Below are 13,351 nucleotides of genomic sequence, written 5' to 3'. Positions count from 1 at the left end.
GCCTGAGTGACACATAAGATAACCAATAGGAAGAGAGGTGAGCGCTGCTCAACCAATCACTTGGGCGGGGAGGCGGGGAATAGGAGGAGCGAGAGTCCGCGGGATTCTTGTTAGGCGCACGCGCGGGGAGTAAACGGCGGAAGAGGATGGTCTTTGTCAAAGTGAGCCCTCCCCTCCAATTTCAACCAATCGGAAAGCAGGAACCACCCGGAGCTGTCCAATCAGCACCGAGGCCTAGCGGCTACCCAATCATCGCCCAGCGCAGGGCTAGGGCGCCCGAGTCGGGATTGGCAGAAGGGGGATCGGCGAGGGCAGCGATTGGGCGGCGAGTTTTGAAGGCAGGTTTGGCGCGGGGCGGTGATTGGCTGCCGCCAGAGCCCGAGCCCGGGGCGGAGGGAAGGGCGGGGGGCGCGGGGTGACGCCGCTGCCGACACAAGGGGGCCGCGGCGCGGGGCCTAGGGCGGCGGCGGCAGCTCCGGCGGCGCAGGCGGCCGCTCCCGGCCCTCGGCACCTCCCTCGGCCCGCCCGTGGCCGCCCCGCGGATGGCGGCGGCGGCGGCCGCCCCGGCGCTTTATGCCTGCACCAAGTGCAACCAGCGGTACCCGTTCGAGGAGCTCTCCCAGGGACAGCAGCTCTGCAAGGTGCGGGGGGGGAGGGTCCCGCAAGCGGAGGCGCAGGGAGGACGGTGTCGGCCCCGGTGCGGTGCGCGGGGCTCGGGGCAGGGCAGTAACGCGCTGTTCTATCCGCAGGAGTGCCGGATCGCCCACCCCATCGTGAAATGCACTTACTGCCGGTCCGAGTTCCAGCAGGAGAGGTACGGGAAGGGGCCCTGGTGCGCGCCCGGCTCGGGTCCTGCCGCGGGCAGTGCCCGCAGGAGCGGCGGTTCCGCCGGGTGTGACCGGTAGTAACGGCGGAGATCACACCGGTGGCACCGTGGTGGGATAACCGGGCGCGGCCGTAGAGGTGTTCGCTGGTGTCTCACTGCTCCCCGCAGCCCGTGTGTGAGCTGTGCGGTTACTGCATGGGGAAGAGCTCGGAGGAGCGTGCTTGTCGCTGACTTCAACATTGTGCAATTTTATCTCTAGCAAAACTAACACGATATGCAAGAAGTGTGCCCAGAACGTGAAGCAGTTTGGGACGGTGAGTAGGCTCTGGGTTCTAAATGACGGGATTAACTTCACTCGTGTTTTAAGTTAAATAAAACGCTTTTGCAGTTAATCGTATTTTGTGTTGGAAATATCAAAAAGAAGGATTACCTTTCAACAAGATGATGAAAATCACAGGCAGCTCTTGATTGCCTCCATGGCTTGTGATCTTCAGATCCTTTCCAATCCTGAATATTCTGTCATTCTATTAGAAGTTCTTTACTGTGAGGGTGGTGAGGCACTGGAATGGGTTGCCCAGGGAAGTTGTGAAAGTTCCATCCCTGGCAGTGTTCAAAGCCAGGTCAGACAGAGCCCTGGGTGCCATGGTTTAGTGTGAGGTGTCCCTGCCCATGGCAGGAGGGTTGGAACTTGATGATCTTAAGGTCCTTTCCAACCCTAACTATTCTATGATGCTATGATTCTATGGTTATGTGTAGCTTTATAGTTAATATTGACTGCAGCCTGCCTGTTCATAGCAAAAACAGCGCTACTTTATGCTTATAAAGTTACTCTTCTCACAGACACACACTTGATGACACAAACGCTGTTAACTGCCTCTGTTTTTAATGAGTGGTCAATATGAAAATCTTAATAATGTCACATACTTTATATTATGGAAGTCTTGAACATTTTGAATGCACATTACTCGTGTTAAGCTATTAAGTAGAAAAGATTTTATGGGTATTAGCTATATTCATGTTACTCTGCATTTTCTTATGTTGAATTTCAGGTGCAATTATAAAACCACTAATTTTTCAATATAGGAACACACACATTGTATCAGAGCTCTCTGCAGATACCACTTCAGAGAAGGCACCACGATAATCTTGTTGTGATACAAATGCACACAACTTCTGTAGGCTTGATGTGAACCACATCAGATGAAATTCAGCTTATTTGGGAAACGTAACAGCTGTTGGAATGTCGTCAGGCACTTTGTGAATGTAAATGTAAACTGAACAAAGAACATCATTCAAAAGATGAAAACATGGCAAAATGAAGCACAAGACTTGATCCAGCAGTGGGTTTTAGCAGTAGTTCATCAAAAACCAGAATGGCATTGAGCATAATTAACCATATCTAACTTGTGAAGACTGGCAGCAGCTTTATTTTCCTGCAGCATGTTAATCTAAGTGTATGATATGAAAGTTGATAACCTGAGCTGATGGTATCTGAAGTTGTTTCAGTGTGCTGCAGTACTGCTGGGATCATGGGACTAATCTTGGAGCAGTAGGGTTATCAAATCTGTGCGTAGCACAAGGAAGAGGGATGTTATCAGGAACTTTCAGTCTAAAAAATGGTTACTCTTCTTTTAAAGGTTTTTAAGTAGTTTTTTTAGTAATGTACTGAAACTGAGAAAATATCATCCTACTAAAGAAGCAGGTGTAGAGGTGAGTAATCCCATTGTATATGTGTTTCATTGGGTATGTGGGTTTTCATAGGAAACTCAGATTGATTTTGATCAGGGAAGGAGTATCACTTTAGGGGAAAAGTTTAGTACTGAAGATAGACATGGTAGTAAAAGGTTCTTTAAGCTGGGTTATATAAAGCCATGATAGTTTAGAAGCATCATTGTGTGATTTGACACATTGTGTTCATTACAAAACTGTAAATGTGTATTAATTTCTGTTCCACTTTTCTGCTTTCCAGCCCAAGCCTTGTCAATATTGCAATATTATTGCAGCATTTATTGGCACAAAATGTCAGCGTTGCACCAACTCAGAGAAGAAGTATGGCCCACCTCAGACATGTGAACAGTGCAAACAGCAGTGTGCTTTTGATCGCAAAGAGGAGGGAAGAAGGAAGGTAGGCTTTGTTCCATGGCTGTCAATGCTCAGGCTGCCAGCAGGTAATGTTCCTCCTGCAGAAGAGAAAGATTAACTGGAATATATCTTAAGTCACTAATATTAAAGTTGCTGTGCTTTGCAATATTTGAGTTAGGTTTCACAGCTTACTGAGCTAGCTAACTTTAAATTAAATCACTCAGCCTTACAAATAAGGTTAAGCATATGCTGGCAGTTGTAGCTGGGCAAGGTCAAGCAGCTGAACAGTTTGTGGTATCTTTGATACTGTTTTTTTCATTTTCCAATTCATTGGATCTTGTGCATGTCCATCCCTTGAATCTGTCATTTTACCTCTTGTGGTGTGCCTGCCTTGCTGTGAAGTACAGCACCAAAGAGGTAGACTGTTCTGAGCAGCCCTCTTCTCAAATCACTTTGGTGAGTGCCACTTTCACATTCCAGAAGGTGTGGAGGAAATTACCTCAAAAGCCTCTTGTCTGAACTCAGGAATAATGGTGTTTTCACACAAGAGTTTACTTGGTACAAGTAACACGTTGTCTGGACATCCTGATTATGCCTGGAATACGATGGGCTCGAGAGAGGGTACCTGGTGTCTAACTAAAACTGGTTTGTCCGAATTGTCACTTTTGTGATACAGAGCAAGTCCAACATTTGCCAAGGCTGCTTTCTCCTGTAAATTTAAATGACAAAAAGAAATGGAATAAGATTTACTTTATTCAAAGGCAATGTGCTTATGTTGGCGATGTGGTAGTGCCAAAGTTTCATACCAAAGAGGTGTCTGGACTTTTCACAGAGATAACAGATGAACGGAAGCAAACTTTTCTTGCATTTTTCTAGTGCAAGTATACTTTGAAAATAAAACCAAACAACCTGCTGTGAATTATTTCCCCAAAGGTTGATGGAAAGTTGTTGTGTTGGCTCTGCACGTTGTCCTACAAGAGAGTGCTACAGAAGACAAAAGAACAGAGGAAGAGCCTAGGATCTTCACATTCCAACTCCTCATCCTCATCTCTTACTGAGAAAGACCAGCATCACTCAAAACACCATCACCATCACCACCACCATCATCGTCACAGCAGCAGTCATCACAAGTAAGTATTTCAGAAATTGAAGTAGCTCTTGGTAACTCATCTGTGTTTTGTTAGTACTGAAATCAAACCAAAGGCAATAAGAAGGTTTGTTACAACATGGTATCAAAAGCAGTAGGAGAACACTGTTTCATGGTCTGTTAAAATCCTCATGTACTTATAGTCTGGGTGAAGGGAGGTCAGCAAAATGTAGAAATTCTTGGTCATCATCAGACTACTCAGTGTTAAAATTGATAGCAAGTCTAGAAGAGGAACCCACAGAATGGCTACAGAAACAAGTTATTTGGGGATAAACTTGAATTTGAATTTAAGCAGTAACTGCTGTGTGGTAACTCCTGCTTTACATGCATTTACCATGGATTAAAGGTGTGTGTTAGCAGTGGGCACAGAACAGCTACTTAGCTCAGAATCCCTACCCTGACTTGCTTCAGGCTGATTTGTTTATTTAGTTGTAAATCCCAGAATTGATTTGGTTTTTATGCCAGTACAATAGTAATCATGATTCTTATTTTCATGGGTGGGCTTACGGCAGTTTAGAACTCCTTAATTATTTTGTGTTGGATAGTAAATGCTGTGGGTGCAGTGGCAATGACCCTGATCCCAGACATACAAACACAAAGCTTCACTTTTCTAGGGCTTATAATTTTCCATCTTGACTGAAGCTTGCCTGACTAAGTGTAACTTAGAAGCAAAATAAGCTGGAATGATACTGGGATAGAGGAGAAGAGAAATGCACATGATTTCACTTAAGGAGAAAAGTAAGATTTGTTTTTTTAAGAGTTTGAGGAAGAATATTATTCTTGTCATGCAGAGAGTTACTGTACTGTTCCTGTTCTTTCAAGTCTCTGCTGCAAATTGAGTTACAACAGGCTAAATCTAATTTAGTGCATGTAGTAAGGATTTAATAAGTTAGCTCTTTACTACAGAATAGAGCTTCTTGTGTACTCAGGAGTTATAAAAGTAAATGTATCTCTCTACACAGTGTCCTTGGTTTGGCACCTTTCTTCTGTAGGCTGTGATGGGTCCATCCTTCTGGTCCAATAAATATAACTCTTTTTTTCCCCTGACCATTTTTGCTTATTGTTAAGATGAGACAGTAGAGGCAACAAGGTAGAAATACAGATTCACTATTTCATTGAGTGCAATCTTCTATATTCTACCATTCCTAAACAATGGTGTCTGTTGCTTTTGACATTATTGAAAACAAAAACCTGAGAAGCAGTTATTTTCAGGGATCCAAAACTTCCCTTTGCTCTTAAGGTGCTACAGAAGCATCACTTCAGACAATGTTCATATGGCAGTATGAGAAACCCAGGAATGCTGCTTTAGACCAGCTTGCTGGGTGCAAAAGTAGTAATATAAAGTTCACAAAAATTGGAGAGTACCAGCAGAAAGGTTTACCCATCAGTCTTGAAGTCTGCCCCTTGTGTTTTACAACAGGGTAAATATTTAGCCAAGAAGTATTTTTATAGCATTGTGAGAGAGTGGTCAGGAATGTGACTGATAATACAGCTGTCCAGCTGAAAATTCATCATGGGAGGATTTTACCATGGACAGATAACCGTTCACATAAACTTAGAAGTAATGGCATGTTTGGTCAGTTACCAAGTATATTTCGCATGTTTCAGAATCAGCAGTCTGAGTCCAGAACAAGATCAGGGACTATGGAAACAGAGGTAAATACGATATTTATTCATTTCCTTTGAATTTATGTTGTGGTTTTAATATAAAGGACTTTTTTCTTTTTTTTGCTTTGAATTTCTGGCTAATCTCTAGTACTCCAGCTAGGAGCATGAGTTAGTTATTTTACATGTACCAAATGGTGATGTTAGAGAGTTATATAGTATGAGGCTTTAGGTTTACATTTTGTTTGATTTCAGCCATAAATCCTCTGCAGCTATTCAGAATGAAACTCCAAAGAAAAAACCCAAACTGGAATCCAAGCCATCAAATGGAGATAGGTAAAGTTATATTTTTGTAAAGCTGAGCCATTTCAACCGAATAGAGTGCTGATTTGTGGATTTGTGGCCAGTTGCTTCCTTTTTTTTTACTTTGGTCTGAAGAACAAGGGAGGTGAAACTATTGTCCAGACAGACAGATTGCTGGGAGGCATCTTACTGCTGTCAGTCAAGTAAATGACTTTATTAGCAGAGAACTGGCAGTTTTCCTGCTTTCAAGCTGTTGGGGCAGAATTAAATCAAGCTTGTATATGAGACAACAGTTATCAACAGAACAGTGTTCCCTGATATCAGTGTTTTGTCAACTAGATGCAGGGTTGAGCTGCTCCTTTAAGCTGATCTAGTATATAGAGAAGTTTTGAACCTTTATTTATGAGACTGAATCTTTATTCTGTCTCTGGCCAAACAATTGTAATAAAAGTGGCTGCTTCGGTCAAAAGGTGTTTGTCCCCCTCAAAGCTAATACTTAATTATATTTCTGCAGGTGTATGTAATGTGTGCCATTAGTAAGGTAATTTGCCAGTTGCATCCATTTCTGTCAGGTACATACTTTTTTTGCATTGGTCCTTAAGGATGTTTGTGGAATTATTAATTATCCAATTTGAAATAAAAAAATAGTGGTTTTTTTTTTCTATTGATGTTGTAAGTAACTATTGCTTTTTATTTTTAGTAGCTCTATAAATCAGTCAGCAGACAGTGGAGGAACTGACAACTTTGTCCTCATAAGTCAGCTGAAAGAAGAAGTAATGTCACTTAAACGTCTTCTGCAGCAAAGAGATCAGACTATTTTAGAGAAAGATAAAAAGGTAAAAGTTGCACCTGCTTAGGAAGAACTTTATCTTTTGTGTTCTATTTTGTAGACTCCTAACAATGTCAAAATGGTGAGGTAAACTAGAAAGCAGATACAACATTTTCCTATTTTAACTCATCAGATCTTACCATTTAAAGGACAAGTTTGGGATTATGTATCATTAATGTATTTTAGCTCTAAGTCAAAAGGAATCTTGCCTCTCTTCTGCCATCTAGAAGCTAGCTGTCTGGTTCACTGTTCCTCATGTTGCGTGCCACAATGGGTAAAATGCCAGACAGTGGTTTGTATGTTTTTGCATGTTCTAAATTGAGTCACAGCAAAGATTCCAGGTGCCTGCAGAGGCTAGTGGGCACACAGGATGAGGAGGATTAAGAGTAGTAACTGTTCTGAGTTTAGTATAACTTTAGGTTAGTTTTAAACTATAGCAACTATAGCCATAACTAATGAGTTGGTTTCCAAATTTACATGTACAGTGTATGAAGATTAAGTGGTTTGATTTGAAAAGATTGGTAGTATACGTGTAGTGTAGGTTACCAAGTCTTTGTGGGTAGTCAGAGACTAGAAGAAAAGCTTGGATTAGGTGCCTGGCAGTCAACAAAAGTTAAGCAAAGTTGTCAAGCCCAAAGGACTTCAGTGAAACTCATACAAGAACTCACCCTTTGGACAGTTTAATGACTAACAAGAAAAGAGAAATAGCCACAAGATAAGTTACTTTGCTTTGCCTTTATTAGAGCTTATTTCTCTGCTACCTGGTTAACTAGAAGCTTTTAAGACACTCTGTAATGGTGGCTCTAGAATGACTGTTCAGGATTGAGTAAATTATGTAGTTCACTGTATTTTCTAGTAACATTTTGGTTATAGATACATGATGGCTGGTCAGAACAGTAGTGGTTAAGAAAGGCTTCTTGATCCTGAAAAGAAAGTGCTTCCGCTTTTAAACCAGAGTTCAGTATCTTAATTCTTTCACTTCAGTGTGTTGCATAAAGGACATTGAACCCTTTTTCATGTCTATCAGTATTATAATATACCAGTTGTTAGAAGTACTCACTATTTCAAGCCTTTAAGTAGTTAATGTGAAAGAGGTGAACAGTCTGTCATGGACTCTCTTCAGAGGACAGACATTAAGGCCCTGCCCTCTCTCTTATAAAGAGAGTAGAAGATCACAAGTCAGTAGGAAATTCTCTTATCTCTTTTTACATTTGATCTACTGGGCATAGCTAACAAAAGGGTTAGGTAAAGAAATGTCACCTACTTCTGTGTAACCAATGCAGTAACTTGTTTTGTGCTGTTTGCATAGGGAGAGCATCTAATAATTTTAATATCCTCATTGCTAAAACTATTTATTTGACCTCAGAGTTTCTTTGAACTTAAAAGGCTCCTTCAGGCATGAATTACTTGCTTCCAGAGTGTCACTCACTTTCTTCAGCTGCTGCAGGGGGAGAAAAGCTGTGCACATCATACGGTGTTTGCATAGCTGAAACAATTACAACAAGTGAATGCAGATTATTTTTTGACTGTGAGATAGTAAAAGGAATAAATGCCTGGGCCAGTTCTCTGGGTGGTTCCTGCTAAAATCTTGTCCCAGGATTTCTATAGGGACAGCATTTGAACTGTTCAGAGTGCTCCAAAAGAGGGACCTCTGAAATATGTAACATATGGCGACAAAATCAGCTCTGTACACCAGCTTTACAGACAATCCTCATTCATTGTGTTTTGTTATGAGTCAAGATCTAAACCATGTCATACCAGTGCTTGTTATTTGCAGTCCTAGCCTTGTTTTGCTTTTTGGGACAAGGTATTAGTGAGACACCAGGTCATTACCATGGGGCCCCGAGACTTGATCCTTAGGAAGGGACCACAGCTTGCTGCATGTTCACAGGCAGTGTGTTGCTCATCCAGCTGCATATTTTGCTATGGCACAATCTTACTACTAGTTTTTATTGTATTTAGTTTGTGGTATGTGGTTTTGTACTGGATCCACTGGAATCTGCTACAGCTGCAAGTACATGCATTGAACAGCAGTCTGTGTACAGCGAGGTATATATCCTTGTATTGGGATTCCTGTGCTTTATTCATGATCATTTGGCTGACAGTTTCAGGTGAATATCTTGTTTCACTGTGTGTGACTCGACACATACTCAGGTTGGTAATAGCAGTCTTGGTAGTCATTTTAGGAATGTATGCTCTCATTTGTTATAGTGGGCTTCTCTGCCGGCAGAGAGGCTTTAATCCCAATAAAGCCAAATCGACCAGAGAGTTTCAAAATTAATCTGGGATGCTTTGAGGCACCAAGCTTTTTAAAGAAGTAGTTCTTAAAACTTCTGGGTCCTTACACAGCAAACTGTTAGTAGCACCCTCAGCTGCACATGTGTGCAGAAGAAGCATTCACCTGCCTGGATAGAAGCATATATCACAATTTAGAAATACCTGCCTTAATGTGTGTCATTGGGATCACTACCTGTCTCAGGAGAGACCCAGTGGCTGCAGTACTACACCTTAGGCTCAGAATTAAATCCTAAGTGAAGTCATTTTAATTACACATTTCTAATAACACAGTTTAATTCACTGTTCTGGATTGAGAGGCAGTGAACCTCTGGAATGTATACGTTGGTTTAGGACAAATTGTAGCATAAGAAGACACAAAGAAATCCTTCCTGTTGTCTTTGTATGGCAGATATTTCATCTGTTACCATATCATATAACTGCAGATTGTGATGAGTATCTCACAGCTGAAAGAACAGCTAAGATTATAAATCATGTGTCTTGTATCTGTTTTTTTTGTTTTTGTTGAGGATTAACCTTCATTAATCCCCACCAAAACAAGTTGCAGATGTGCAGTTGCTTTCTTCATATAAAATAGACATACTTACTTTCCAAGCTACTTCTCAAATGCTGAGCTGTCAGTACTACAACAGTAAATAAATACTGTCTTTCATAAGACTCCTGAGAATTCTGTAAAGATTTCACAGATTGTGTATGGTAACAGTCCAAGGAATCTTCATAGAATTTGTGTTCTCAGTTGACAGAACTGAAGGCAGACTTCCAGTACCAGGAGTCTAACTTGAGGACAAAGATGAACAGCATGGAGAAAGCTCACAAGGAAACTGTGGAACAGTTGCAGGTGAGTGATTGCTTATCAGTACTTGAGAAATACCCAGGTGGAATTATGCATTGAGGATATTCACTCACAGCAATGAAACAGTACCAAGTTCTCAAATGGTCATTGCCACATTTATCTTCGAATGCATTATACAGCAGTTCTGCAGTCAACAGGCAATCTCCATGCAGATTAAACTCACTGTAAGAATTGCTTTCTAACTTTAAGATAGAGGCTTACCTCACATGCTGTCTCAAAACTTACGTTGTTTTTTGTGTCTGTTCTCTGATATTTAATCAGTTTCTCAGTGTGCTATTGATCTAACTGAAAGGCTCAGCATTAAAGTGATTGACAGTTAAATGTCTCTTGTTAAAGCAAACTTTATCGGGAAGAAAGCCTGAATTAATTGCCTTATACATCACAGACTGAACAAGTGTTCAGTGCAATACCTCAGATCCTATATTTTGCTGTACGGGAAAATGAGGTTACCTTTTGTGCTGAAGGTGGAATACACATATCAAAAAGGATATCCACGTCTTTCAGAAGCGATTGTTACCTTCACTGAATATTCTCACGTGCACATTTTGGGTATTTGTTTCATAAATGCAATGGGAACTTACTGCATGAAACAGTCTGAGCTATTTCAGTAGTTCCTAACACTTCTTCTATCTGCATTGCAGGCCAAAAACAGAGAACTGCTCAAACAGGTTGCAGCATTGTCAAAGGGTAAAAAGTTTGATAAAAGTGGGAGTATACTGACGTCTCCGTGAGGAACTGGTCACTCCTGGGGTTTGCTACTCAATGTACATTTGAGTAATTCTGAGAAGCCCTTAAAATCCTGTGTAGTGGAAAGAACTATTTTTGCACACCCGATGAGTTGGCATGTTTCCTACCTGTTTTTATAATTAAGATGCAGCTTTTTTTAGTTACTGTTCAGATGAAATCCTTCAACTGGCTTGAAGAATGTTTTTATTTTTTTGATATTGGAAACTTTTTGCCAGCAATAGTATGAAACGATTGCGTAGAGAACACAGCTGTGCTCTCTCTAAAAGGACAACATGCAATAACAAGCTAGGTGTACTTTTTACAAAGCAGCAACTTTGAAACTCCACTGATGTCAGCCAAAAGTTTCTGAATCTGCCGCTGAACACTGGTTTCTGGCAACTGTTCTTTGACTTCGTATCAAAATACAGATTTAGAATGGAATTCATGGTGCTCTCAAGTGAAACTAAAAGAAAAAGGCATATATGTAAGTGTAAATACAACTGTAACGGTTATATTCTTAGTTATAACAAGTAATTAGTGTTTTACATTCTTGTGATTGGGATTCACTGAAAGATTATCTATTGTACAGTAACAGAGGCAGTGTGGTTTTTGTAAGATTTACTGTAGATTTTTCTTGCAAGTGCCTTTCTCCAACTGTTTATTTATAGGAATGTTGGTATTTTGTACATAAGGTTTTTAAGTTTTAAAATCATGTTTAATAAATGTTTTATGTAAATATAAATGTGTGTACAGAGAAATTCGAAACAAAGATCAAAGTGGCTAGTGCAGTGCTTGAAGCAGTGATAAGAGCTAGCTAATTGATGGACAGTGAGTACTGGCTTTAGATAACCTTTGTAGCTTTGTGTCTGTGAGGTGTAGACTTTTGTTAGTGCTGCTCATGCCAAACACTTCCTGAACAAAATCATCAGACTGGTTTTTGTCACACTGGAGTTTAGTGAATTGTTGATATTATTTTCCCATTTGGCACAGCACTCATTTTAATTCCATAGCAGACGCTGTACTCCGGGTGTTACATCCTTAATTAGCGATACACACCCAGAGTTTCAATTGATTCCCATTGTTCCATTCAATGTACTTAGTTGTAACTCATGATGATTCTTCTTAATGACTTGCAAGATTCTCACACCACCCCACCCCCCCCATTAAAGATACACAATGAGAAAAGAGTAGCCAAAACTAATGGCCTTGAAGCTAAGGGAGTGAATGTGGTGTCAAAGGGTGGGTTGTTTTAATGTTGTGGGTAGATTTTGATTCTAAATTACATCAGTTTAAGTTTAGCTCTGCTCCTAAGGGACATGAGTCATATTCAGAAATCTCTATTAAACTTACTTTAATATACCCTAAAGTCTCTGTTCAGGGAGGCGATTTATGGGATCGGCATTAAGTGAAGTAGACATCCGTAAGTAAAGGTTTAGTTTCAGCTCTGGGTACTGACTGGTAACAGGATAACTGCTGACATTCAGTAAGCTGAATTGTGTAGAATAAGCTTTTAATTAAAGAACTAAAATGTAGTGTTCCTTGGCTGCCCACCCATGTACTGAACTATGAACACTTTTCAGTAGTTCAAACAAGTACCAGCAGTGACAGACTCCTGAATGATTTAAGAATCTTGTTTTATATGGTATACATGTACTTTTATACCCTAAAATCGACTTTGTATGTTTATAAATGCTCTTCTTTAAACTTGCTGAAATCCTCTTTGCAGATAACATTTGGGTTTTTTTTAATACGCAAACTTATGACTTCAATTCAGAATTGGTATTTGAGGATTTTTTTCCCGGTTGAATGGCAACCCATCTTTGGTGAAACTGGTTTTAAAAACCAGAAATGCTTAGCAAATGGAAATGTCTGAATTGTGATCACTTAATGATACCTGCTCAGGCTGCACGAAGGGTATTTTACAGGAACAAACCGAAGTTTTATATTAGAAGTAATTGACTTTATAAATCCCAGTCAGAAAAAAATTTAGGGGCTTTTCTTCCATAATCTCATTTTTAACGTAAATTTTTAAAAGCTGTAAACTTGCCAACTGAGTCCCACTCCTGAAAATAGCGTCCTGGAGCTGTAGGTTATTGACATGATAAACTGATGTTCTTTAAACGTGGATCTGCAAGGAGATTGTTGTACCGTATTGTGCTTCTTAGCCTGTTTCCAGATGTTGATTAGCCTTGACCAGTAATGGCCATTTTGGCTCAAGTTATTTATGTATTTTAAGCCTGTGAATATTGCAGCGCCCTTTTAGGTAGGATGTCTAAATACACGTTCTGCAGTGAAGCTTTTCAGCTGTCCACATGTATAGACTATTGAAATACTGTACTGGCACACATCTGACCGTTGACATTTTGTACCTTTTCTAAATCCAATGTTTCACAATAAAATCTTGTCAAAACATTACTCTGTCCTTTTTAAATTATTCAGGAATTCATATTCCATGTTAATCCTTCACACTGTGTCTGTCATTCACCAAAATCCTATGGGCGAAAAAAGGGCAGGATTTAATAGTTGCATTTAGTATTTAGATTTCTGGGAAGATTAAACACCTTGGGCTGTCTACAAATTGCAACAAATTAGAGCTTTAGATTAATTTCTCTCAAGAAAATAGGTTGGTTTTCTACAATTGTAATACATAGAAATGGTTTCTTGTAGAGAAGAAAAAGCCCTTAA

At 40.4% G+C, this 13,351-nt stretch overlaps 1 protein-coding gene across 4 annotated transcripts; it reads left to right on the top strand.

Moving 5' to 3' along the window:
• Nucleotides 1-539: 539 nt before the first annotated feature.
• FAM76B (family with sequence similarity 76 member B) lies at nucleotides 540-13,079 on the top strand. Of its 4 annotated transcripts, none has more exons than XM_034060014.1 (10): nucleotides 540-641; nucleotides 750-814; nucleotides 1,086-1,140; nucleotides 2,796-2,951; nucleotides 3,842-4,038; nucleotides 5,664-5,711; nucleotides 5,916-5,996; nucleotides 6,667-6,799; nucleotides 9,824-9,925; nucleotides 10,582-13,079. In XM_034060014.1, the coding sequence occupies exons 1-10, from the start codon at nucleotides 543-545 to the stop codon at nucleotides 10,669-10,671; spliced, it is 1,026 nt and encodes a 341-aa protein (XP_033915905.1). In that variant the 5' UTR covers nucleotides 540-542; the 3' UTR covers nucleotides 10,672-13,079. The 4 variants fall into 4 exon arrangements, with proteins under 4 accessions (XP_033915905.1, XP_033915904.1, XP_033915907.1 ...); XM_034060013.1 differs by having other exon boundaries at nucleotides 6,664-6,799; XM_034060016.1 differs by lacking the exon at nucleotides 5,916-5,996.
• The last annotated feature ends 272 nt before the right edge of the window (nucleotides 13,080-13,351 follow it).

Source organism: Melopsittacus undulatus, chromosome 2 (assembly GCF_012275295.1).
Source record: "Melopsittacus undulatus isolate bMelUnd1 chromosome 2, bMelUnd1.mat.Z, whole genome shotgun sequence".
Lineage (NCBI taxonomy): Eukaryota > Metazoa > Chordata > Aves > Psittaciformes > Psittaculidae > Melopsittacus > Melopsittacus undulatus.
The sequence above is the reverse complement of the archived record's forward strand: the minus strand, read 5'-3'. Positions and strand labels throughout refer to the sequence as shown.